This window comes from Lytechinus pictus, chromosome 19 (genome assembly GCF_037042905.1).
Source record: "Lytechinus pictus isolate F3 Inbred chromosome 19, Lp3.0, whole genome shotgun sequence".
In the NCBI taxonomy this organism is placed as follows: Eukaryota; Metazoa; Echinodermata; class Echinoidea; order Temnopleuroida; family Toxopneustidae; genus Lytechinus; species Lytechinus pictus.
Genome location: NC_087263.1, coordinates 10,542,501 through 10,553,115, shown reverse-complemented (window position 1 = coordinate 10,553,115; position 10,615 = coordinate 10,542,501). Strand labels below are relative to the sequence as shown.

The following is a 10,615-nucleotide window of genomic DNA, read 5'->3' as shown; positions in this document are numbered from 1 at the left end:
GTAGACTAGAATCACAAGACCTGAAGACCATGTCAACATTAAAGGCTAACCGCCCTTTCACACGGTAAAAAATAGTAATGTGAATCATGATTCCAGTGAAAAAAATAAGGCTAATGATGAATATTTAGCACGTGTGAAACCAAACTAGAGCATGATTAGAATCACGAACGCTAATCACAGTCACGATTACAATAGCAATCATCATTACAATGATGATTCAAGATTTACGTGTGAAAAGGCCCTTTATCATAATGAATGATAAAATTGCTAAGTATAAAGTGGAGATGGTGTTCTGTATTCTTTAAAATCAGCTGTAGCTTGGTCTCGTATATGAGCTCAGGATGTCATACAGGCAGTGTTTATTGTAACCATGGAGATGCCTCCTTGTTTTCACACTGACCAGATCAAAGCTGTGTATAAAGTGACATAGTCTCTGTAAGAAAACTGAAAGAATACAACAGATCAGATCAGATCATCTGCATTCTTTTGTTAGTAGGCCTAGCGTCGAATTAAAATGGTGGTCTGATGTGAAATTCTAAAAGCAATACCTGAATTTAATAATAATAATGATAATAATATGCAACATTTATATAGCGCTTAATACAAATGTTTCTAAGCGCTGCATACTATTACCCCGGCTACCCTGATCGGGCGCATCGAGCATTCAAGGAATTCCTTCCTACCGGGTACCCATTTACTACACCTGGGTCGAGAGTGGCAAATGTAGATAAACCCTTGTCAAAGGACGCTAGTGCTGCGGTGGGATTTGGACCCCGGACCTTGTGGTTCAAAGTCCGAAGACTTATCCACTGAGTCACAACACCTCTACAGTTTCTACAAACCTTTTTTTCTCTAAACAGTTGACTCAGAAAGTTATTTACCAGCTGCACGTTCTCGCATTTTTTTTGGGGGGTGAGCATAGTGCAGTAACAAGGATTTTCTTATCATTAAGACTCATTATTTATTCCTTATACAATTGGTTAAGTATATTCAAACAAAAAAATGTTTAACACCTATGTGGCCGATTCCGGAAATGGTGTGCCATCAACATCCTTTCTATTGCTGTTGGATTGAAGTTGAAAGAGCATCATCGATGACTGAGAAACTATAAAGGGTCCAATATTGTGCCTTGTGGAACACCCACTTTTTATTTATGGGTTCCAATCATCTACCATATCTGTTAGAGATGTCAGTTTGGGGAAGTATTTAGTATAGATAGCAATGAAACTTATATTTTAGAGGCTACAATTAAAAAGACCATCAGACTACAGAAGGCATATTCTCTTAGTTTGGGGAATGAGAAGTGTAGGCCTAGAAAGATTGGTTAAGGTCTTCTTTAAAGCCAGATTACACTGGAGTGTAATATACCTCACATGGTATACATGGTATATAACCTACATGGCCTTGGGAGGCGGGGGTGCTGGAGGTGCTGAAGAACCCCTAAGATTTTCTTGGGGTGCTGCGTGTATAATTCTCTATAAGCATCACCTTCTGGGATTCTGGTAGATGTAACAAAATGGAGAATATAACCAAAATAACCTACATTTTGTAAATAAACCCTTTTTCGTTTTTTCTAGATTTTTTTTGTGCGTGTGCGTGTTTGCTTGCTTGTCAATTTTTTCGGGGCCCAATTGACCTTCATTTTGCAGTGAACTTTTTATTTTTTATCATTATTATTATTTTTTTTTTGGGGGGGGGCTTTCAAATTTCTCGGGACCAAAGTGACCTTCAATTTGGTATAAAAACCATTTTTCCCCCTTGTCAATTTACATCAGCACCCCATGTAAAATTTTTTAAAATCGTTCCCAGGTCCCTGATAACCTAAGTAGGCATAGTTCAAGTAATTTAGGATTGGCTTAGTCTGTTTCTGTTTCTGTTTTAATTTACTGAAAAACAATTACTGGTCTATTTCATGTCACATGGGATGTAGCTAAAATACATGTAGACCTATAAAAGAGTACACAGTTAAAATGTTGGGCAACATACCGTCTTCTGTGTTCGGTAATTTATGTTGGTTAAAAAATTATATATATATATTCTGGGCAATTATCTAATTGAGCAAATTTATTACCCACATATTAGCTTTTATTACCCACTTTGGGCAGATTTTAACCAATAGTTGTGTGGACAGTTAGTTTTCCAGGGTTGGTTAAAAGTTGGGCAGTTTTTTCCAAACTATTTTAAGAGTGTATTCACTATGTGCCGTCTGTTTTTGTACAAGAAGAGGGACTTTATTCCACAACTCTGCTTTTGTCGGTTTCCTCGTCTATGTTTTTTTTACATCTCATATTAAACTTTCTTGTTGATTATTATGTTGACATGTTATGATTTCAATGAAAGATGTGAAAGAAAAATAAATAAATGAAATGAACAAATAAGAAAGAAAAAATAGGATTTACCTTGCTCCCGCACTTGTGTTTCACGCGGAATACATTCCACTATACGAGTCTGAACGGCACAACATTGCACCTGAAACCCAGGGTAGCCCCTTAAAAAGAATATTTGTTAAGAGTGCGAGTGCTTTGAAAAGTCAAAACTAAAGTCTTATGTTTTTAATGTAAAATGTTTACGACAAATATGTCAGACGACTTTTTATCGGAAATGCTGCAAAGTATTAGCCCTGTCATCTGGTCATAGGCCAAAATGAAAGTCCATATCCCCCTAAATATTTGTGTTTTTTCAAAAAAAATGAAATAAATCGTCATGCATAAAGCTGACAGTTTCATCGAAGTGAAATGAGAGGTAAAATAAGTTTCAGCGTTTAATGTTCATTTTCTGTGTGAAAACATTTAAACACAAAGGTGTGCAAATACGGGAACTGGGTGATGTCATACACATTATTATTACTTCATCAGACGTCATACGACATGTTTTGTTTACAATGTTTCTTATATAGTTTGCAATATTTGACTAATGGGATAAGTATCATCTTCGTGCGTCTATTTTGAGTAATTTTTAATTTGATTTTACGTCAGAATTTCCCAAATTCAGCTCGCATTACTTATTTGGTAAGTTCCTGTTGATTAGACGAAGTCCTTAAAATGTTTTGTTTTCAAGTTTCTGAATATCAAAACTTTTAAACTCGCGCGTCGCGCTCTCATTACATAAAAACATAATACATGAAATGTGTATCCCCCTTCTCTAGTGTACACTAGCTCTTCTCCTTCTTCTCTTCTCCCCCCTCTCTCCCTCTTCTCCACTCCACCACCAACCCCCCCCCCTCCTCCCTCTCACCTCTTCTCTCTCTCTCTCTCTTTCTCTTTCCCTCTCCCTCTCCTCTCTCTCACTGTGTATCTGATCGTATGCTTTCCACATCTTACCTCCAAAATAGAAAAATAGCATCAACAAAAAAAAAACACTGCAACACAGTTATATCTACAGTAAATACTATATTTATTCATGAACGAGCTGTACAAAGTATTTAAGTGAACAAGTACCACAATCAATAACATGAAAATAAAACGCTCGATGGTTTAAAAGATAAACATTAAATATATCAAACGATTTAAAGTCACATAAGGTAAATTGTGGGTTTTCCAGACAATCCATGTCTAGCAAATAAAAAGGTGTCCTACGTCTCGTTTGGAGAAGGAGTGGAACTACGTAATGTCAATCCCAGGCGTAAAGAAACACGAACTTGATTAGACGGCAGACTAAAGTCTCGATAATAAAGTTCAGTGTTAATTCAAAAGGCAGTCCCGGAAATATACATTCAAAACCTGAGTCTTGGTGTGGATAACGAACACTTGAATCTATCTGGGTACCTCTCAGAAGGAACGTAGATGGGTCTCTTTCAACGCAATGAAGCCGTTGAAAAGCGCCACTGTATACATTGTTTTACATTGTGGTTTCGGCATGGATTTGTAAGGGCACGCATCTCACATTATTTACCGACTCCATATTCAAGATAATTAGGTCTAGTCGACGGATTTTTAATTTTTTTAATCAATATACCAGAAATAAGGTGCTATGTTCAGTCTTTATCAATTGCTAGGGTGTCAGACTGAATAAGGTGATCCGTGTATTAGGAATGGAAGTTCTGGAAATGTCAACATCAAGGCTGGATGGCGTAGTATGGGTTCATCCTAAGGTTTGCTGGCCTTTGTCTTCGTGGTACCTCGTGTAGGAGGGAACCTCCGAAACGTCCTCCAGTGAGGCGGTTGACGAGATTCCTGGGGTTGTTCTTGTACATGACCGGCTGACGGGTGCCTGGAGCCATTGTTGTTGCAGAAGCTGTGGCCATCGGAGGAGTTGTTGGAAATTCGGGAGCTGGCGTAGGTCCACCTGTAGGTGCGGTAAGTCCTGATGGGTGGTACTCGCAGATGATCGCGTGGCGGTCGTTCCTTGCTTCTTCTGGAACCCACTGTGGGGTGATCTCCACTTGGTTGTTGAACATCTGGTTGCGGATATCAGCATCGAAGATCATGGCTCCAAGACCTGGCTCTGGCATAGGTGCCACCATACCTTCCCAGTTGGTGTAGTTGACGGGTTCTCCGCTAAACCACTGCCACTGCCCAGTTGGGCCTACGTGAAGACCAATCCATACAGGGACTGGTTCCACCATCATCCTCACAGCCCACTCGTACAGATAGTTGTTCTCAACCAGGCTGTTGACTGTAACAAGTGAAGCACCCGGGTACATCTGACCGCAGTACATGTTCGCTGCTCCCTGGAATAGCCCATTTTCATTATTGACGATAATTGGACCGGTAGCAGCAATCTGCCTCAGGAAAGCACCACTGTCGAATCTGTATCAAAAGACAATCGGAAGAAATAAACGTAATATAAATCAAAAGAATCGTATGACAAGGTTATGAATAAAAGAATCAATTCAGGTTGAAGTACAGTATGAATAAAGATATGGGTTATGAATAAACATAATTTTTACATAGATAATAAATTATGAATAAAATAAAATCAATTCGGGTTTAAAACGTGCTTTTGAACACGCACATCTATGAAATATCAGTGTCGGCTATTAAAAATCGCCATAAAGACAAAGCGAAATTTATAAATGTATGTATTAGAATTATTCAAAAGCAATAATACGTCTTAAGGCAGTCGTTTAACTCTATTTAGATATGGAAAATAAAATTGTATTTAACAATGAAATACATTTTATAAAATAATCTAATTCTCTGAATGAGATATGGAATATTTGAGAAGTATCGTCCAAATTAATTATCTAGAAATTGTGCGGCGGTCTCTTTTCATATTTTGTGTTATCGATCCTTTTCTTTTTTATCCAATTGATGAATTGTATGCCTCAATTCCATTTAGGTAGGTTATCCCACGTTTGACACAGAAATAAAGATATGAAATCTAGTTAAATAGTTACATGGACATAAAGATATACACTTTTAAAGATACACAAGTAAAATATGTATGTATATAACAATGTGATGATATAAAAAAAATATATTTATACATGTATAAAGAGAAATTATAAAGTTAGTCGCATTATTCGGATAAAATTAAATATAAGAACATAACAATGTTGGAAACGAAAATGAACCAAAACAAGCATTAACTTCAATATGTATAACGATTTCGGGAAGATTATACTTTGATTACAAGCTTGTATTTTAGATTGATAAATTATTGTTTTATTTTCTGGAATACTTTAAGAAATATATATAGAAAAAAACAGCAAAGTAGTGTTTGTACCTGTGTTGAAACTTGTGTTTACAATTATTAAAGAAACGGAAAATTGAATAACACCTTTATTATTATTCAAAAAGGTGAAAAATTTGATGTAACCAAACGATAATCGTATTTTTCAAGTAACTGATGAAAAAACCGTAATATTCAAAGTTTGACCCTGCGCTGCCTTATGGTATTTTGCAGAAACATTACATGGAACGCACATCAATGGAGATTACATTTTAAAATACTATTAAACAGAAGTTGTCGACTGGACTTCCTTAATTGTGTTGCGACGTTTCAAGTCCTGTCCGCCCAAAAAAATATTTCATTATCTTAATCTCTCGTCCTGATGAAGTGTTCAGGGGTCAGTTTCATAAAAAAATTATAATTGTAAATTTTCCAAAAAATAACCCCTACTGAAATCCTTCATTTTGATTGACTGATCGTTAAATTGTAGAGATTATATAAATAAAGAATTTATTATAACAAGTATACATAAAACGAAACAGTCAAGAGGACCAAGAGCAGTCATCAAGTTTTATATTTCTTTTTCAACATTAATTTGCCCTGATGATTAGTGATGGACTGGTGGTGGTATTTATTATCAATTATGAATGTTCGTAACCAAGCAACCTGAGGACAAAAAGCTTACGGACCTAATATTGAGGGAAAATGCATTACCAACCGGCGTTAGCGCACCAAGATGGGAATAGAACCGGAGTCATCGAAATCCGAAACCCCCGCTCTATCGATTAAGCTAGTAGCTCATCATGCTCATAGACATATCAAACAGAATTTTTAGGTCAGCGCGCAATACATGCGATCCGATGCGATATTTTTATAAATCGGATTTTGCATAAAATGTGAAGGTTCCAAGAGCACCAAGAAGTACACTTCTTTTATTTGAAGTTCGGCATTATGTTAGGAATAATAAAATCATAATTTTGTTTTGCGGCAAAGCCTTGTGGTTGGAGTAAAGTCCAAATCGGCTTCAGGTCGCTGCCTATGATGACGCAATTGCGATTTAGGATTTGAATTTGCTTTTATTCCTACAGGGAGGCTCGAACTAGACCGAATTTCGATTCCAGCTGAACTCTGATCGCTCACAGTTTATGGGCTGGAATGTTCATCTCAAATGTTATTACAATTTCTTTGAAATCGCAACGGATCGCATAGTGTGCGCCGGGCTTTAGTTCTTAAGACTTACAGGTAGCAGCTATCTCCTTCTTGCATCCAGTACTTGGCGCATGGTTCTTTCCTGTTTGGGTCTGGGCTTACGGGTGGTATGAGAGGTCCACCACCACCTGGGTGGTGGTGGCCGGGTCCACCTTGACCATGTCCTCCTTGACCAGGGAATCCCCCACCTCCGCCGGGTAACTGAGCACTGCTGTGGGCGGCCAATGCCGCTACACACACTAACACGCATACAAAACTCCGCATCTTCTTAGACAACGCGCAAGACTTCTTGACAATTGAATGATCCTTAAGGCGATTCGCTTGGGGCTCGAAGAGAGTCTGTTCTGCAGGTGGATCCTGATGTGGCCACTCTAGCTGATTTCAATGGTAAAATCCTACTTGGATAGAAGTGACAGCCGTTTATATACCATTTATCTAGGTCAGTAAAGTGTTTCAGCTTATAGGTACAAGCCCTTCTTGAAGACTTGGTACACTCATTATAGTGACTTCCTGTCACTTCTTCATTGTCCTTGGTCAAACCAAAGTAGGCGTGCCTACTGACCACTATTGAAGTGTGAATCGGTAGACGCTGGAGTGGATAGACAGGATTGTTATGCAATACCTGATGATTAATTATCATTCATTTGTCAAAGATCTTAGATCTTTATTTAGCCAATCGAATGATTAATTACGCCTGTTCTTGTCATATCGACAACGTCCTTTAGGAGTATCAAGACTTGCATTATACATCATTATGCAACAAAAGTTCTCATTGAACAGATACAATTTACAACAAATGAAATTACATTTGAGGCTGCTTCTGTCATCCCGTTGCCCAAAAGAGTACCAGTAATCGTATTTATTACAATTAATCATAATAAATATTCACCGTTATCACTATCAAGGCCATGAAATAGGTTGAGTTTTGTGGGTATATGTAGCCGAACTACTTAAGTTCCTCTTTGAACAAGGGATGTCAGATTTCTACCATTCTCGTGTATTGGTGATACATTCGTATTCAAATCACCTGATGTTGATTATATATATATATATATCATCATCATCATTATCACCATGTCATACATGTGACCGACATCGATCTATTATTACTTCTGGCTAAGACAGAATGATGAACTCAATACATGCCCTATGTTTCTATTTCGTGTTTCGATTGCGTAATAAACATGATAAATTCAGTTTGCCAGATGTTTATCAGAATCTTTGTGATACTACCTATTCACCAAAGACCAAGCTGCATACCCGAATTGGTAAAGCTGGGTATGCGGGTGTGTGTAATTGATTTCAGACATGTATCAATCAGATATGATTATTTACGTCTGGGACCGACCTTTAACGTCACCATCGAAGATACGACCAGGGCTCGAACCTCTGTTCTTATCATCCCCAGTCTAGATCATTTTTCATAAAACTCTATACCATTTATGCCACACAGCACATAGTCATACACACATCGTCTCCTCAGTGAAAGGAATTGAAAAGCCGTGGTGTGTGTGTGGGAGGGTGTGGGTGTGTGTCTGTGTGTACTGTGTGGCATGAATGAGTGTAAGGTCTTCCGAACAAATAACTACTAAATCCAAATCTAGACTACATGTATATCATCCCTGGACCAGGGTTCGCAACCATTCGAATTGCTGGTTTCTCTTCAAAAATGCATTTCTTCCTGGCAATGTGGCATTAGCAGTCGGAGACCACAAGAATGCTTAACTATAATAAGCATATACACGTTCTTTCAGTTACATATTCGTATTTAAATCAAGAACCCATTTTTCACAGAAATTTCTAGTTCCCCCTAGACTTGAGCAGATTTCGATAAGTACAAATATCAAACAGGCATATACCATTATTTATTTTTTTCGTATCGGGGTGTGATTGAAAGGTTTATTTACAATTTTATTTTTCCCTTTTTTGTATCATAATTAAATATTGCATGGAATATATGCAAATTAATGTAGGGGACATATGGGCTGATGGTGCCACACAATTTTTTTTTAAAGATGAATGTTCATTTGCTTTTCCAGTTTTGTTTTGTTTTGCTCTTTTTCACCCCGCTCCCCCTTCCTCTCTTCTCTCTCTATCTCTCTCTCTCTCTCTCTCTCTCTCTCTCTCTCTCTCTCTCTATCCATCTACTTTGTTTTCCGATCCATATCACAATACTCTGTTTATTATCTTAATTATCATGATTAGGCTTCGACGCTTCACACATCCCCTACGAAAAAGACACATATTTACAACAACGATGACGACGACGATCTTGGTCTGATAATTGGTCCAGCCAAATTGAACTCTTGTTTTTTTAGTCTGATCTTCAGTCGTCATCATCTTCCATCTTTGGAAATTGTCACAGCCAGCTGACTGTTATTTTGGATGACATATCACGTTGTAATTGAATTATGCCTTAAGGGAACTTACTCAATCAGGAGTATAGGCAGACTTTCTATCGCTAATACAAAGCGATAACTTTGTCTAATATTGTATATATCCATGTAAATCACGACCTTTGTGTCTTCTTTGCTACAAGGGGTAAATGCCGTTTAATAAATGTTGTAGAACTAGCTCTCCTATGCTTTTCTTTAGAGAAGGGTTTTTTTAAACATCTACAGAAATATTTAAATGATGTCACCTCAGGAAGCAGATGCTCTAGAGCTCCTTTTACACGTTTTAAAGAATAGAACTGAGCGAAACCAAAAAAAATACATCTTTCAAGAATTATTAGAAAGTCTTCCAAAGTGGTTGAGTTGTATCCATCACTGTGCATCGATAGGAATCAACTTTAATGGACAATTCCACCCCAACAAAAATTTGATTCAAATAAAAAGAGAAAAATTTAACAAGCTTAACACTAAAAATTTCATCAAAATCGGATGTAAAATAAGAAAGTTATGACATTTCAAAATTTTGCTTAATTTCGCAAAACAATTATATGTACATCCTGGTCGGTATGTAAATGATGAGACTAATGACATCATCCACTCACTATTTCTTTTGTATTTTATTATATGAAATGTTAAATATTCAAATTTACTCTTCGTTGTCAACTGAACCAATGATTAATTATTATTAATCCTCCCTGAACATGTGGAATTACCATTGTTTAATACTATAAGGTTCAGTCAAGTTGGTCCTTATTGTCAAATCTGTAAAAATTGAAATATTGTATAATTCAAACAATAAAAAAAATATAAAAAATTGTGAGGGAGGGACATCATCTCATTCGCACGTCACTGAGTAGTGCATATCACTGTTTTGTGAAAAATAAGCGAAACTTTAAAATGTCATAACTTTCTTATTTTACATCCAATTTTGATGAAATTTTCAGCGTTATGCTAGTTTGATTTTTCTCTATTCATTCGAATCAACATTTTCCTAGGTAGGACTTGACCTTTAAAGATAAGGGAAAATAGTTGTTTAAACACTGATTTCATGATAATGTTTGTAAAAGCAATATTCTATGTTGGGCCACTATATCTTTGTAGATTTAGATCTGGTACTTTTATATCATCCTCTGGCTAACTCTGTGAAATCATGAAATCTAAGCTGAAAGTGATCACACTGAATATTACCAACACAGATGAGCACGCGTAGGACTGAGTTTAATTATTGCTTGGAAAAGATCCGACATCCTATTGAATTTCTGGTTTATTTTGCTAACTTTTCAGCAGTTACACAATATCTTCCAGAATCGTTTTATACCACATTTTTTTTGTAGCTATACAGTCACTTGGGTGGTCATTTTGGCTGGGTTCTGTAGGAATAATTTCGAAAAATTAAGCAC

General features: G+C 36.9%; 1 protein-coding gene across 1 annotated transcript; it reads right to left on the bottom strand.

Annotated features, from left to right (window-relative positions):
- Positions 1-3,376: 3,376 nt before the first annotated feature.
- LOC129282436 (30 kDa spicule matrix protein alpha-like) lies at positions 3,377-7,398 on the bottom strand. The gene is made up of 2 exons (XM_054918334.2): positions 6,854-7,398; positions 3,377-4,748 (listed from the first exon to the last, which is right to left on the bottom strand). Exons 1-2 carry the CDS (start codon positions 7,084-7,086, stop codon positions 4,055-4,057), a joined length of 927 nt encoding a protein of 308 aa, XP_054774309.2. The 5' UTR covers positions 7,087-7,398; the 3' UTR covers positions 3,377-4,054.
- Between the last annotated feature and the right edge of the window lie 3,217 nt (positions 7,399-10,615).

Coding starts and splice junctions, on each gene's coding strand:
- LOC129282436 (XM_054918334.2), bottom strand. CDS start 7,086: ATGCGGAGTTTTGTATGCGTGTTAGTGTGTGTAGCGGCATTGGCCGCC. Junction 4,749..6,853: donor GAAGGAGATAGCTGCTACCT/GTAAGTCTTAAG, acceptor CTTTTGATACAG/ATTCGACAGTGGTGCTTTCC.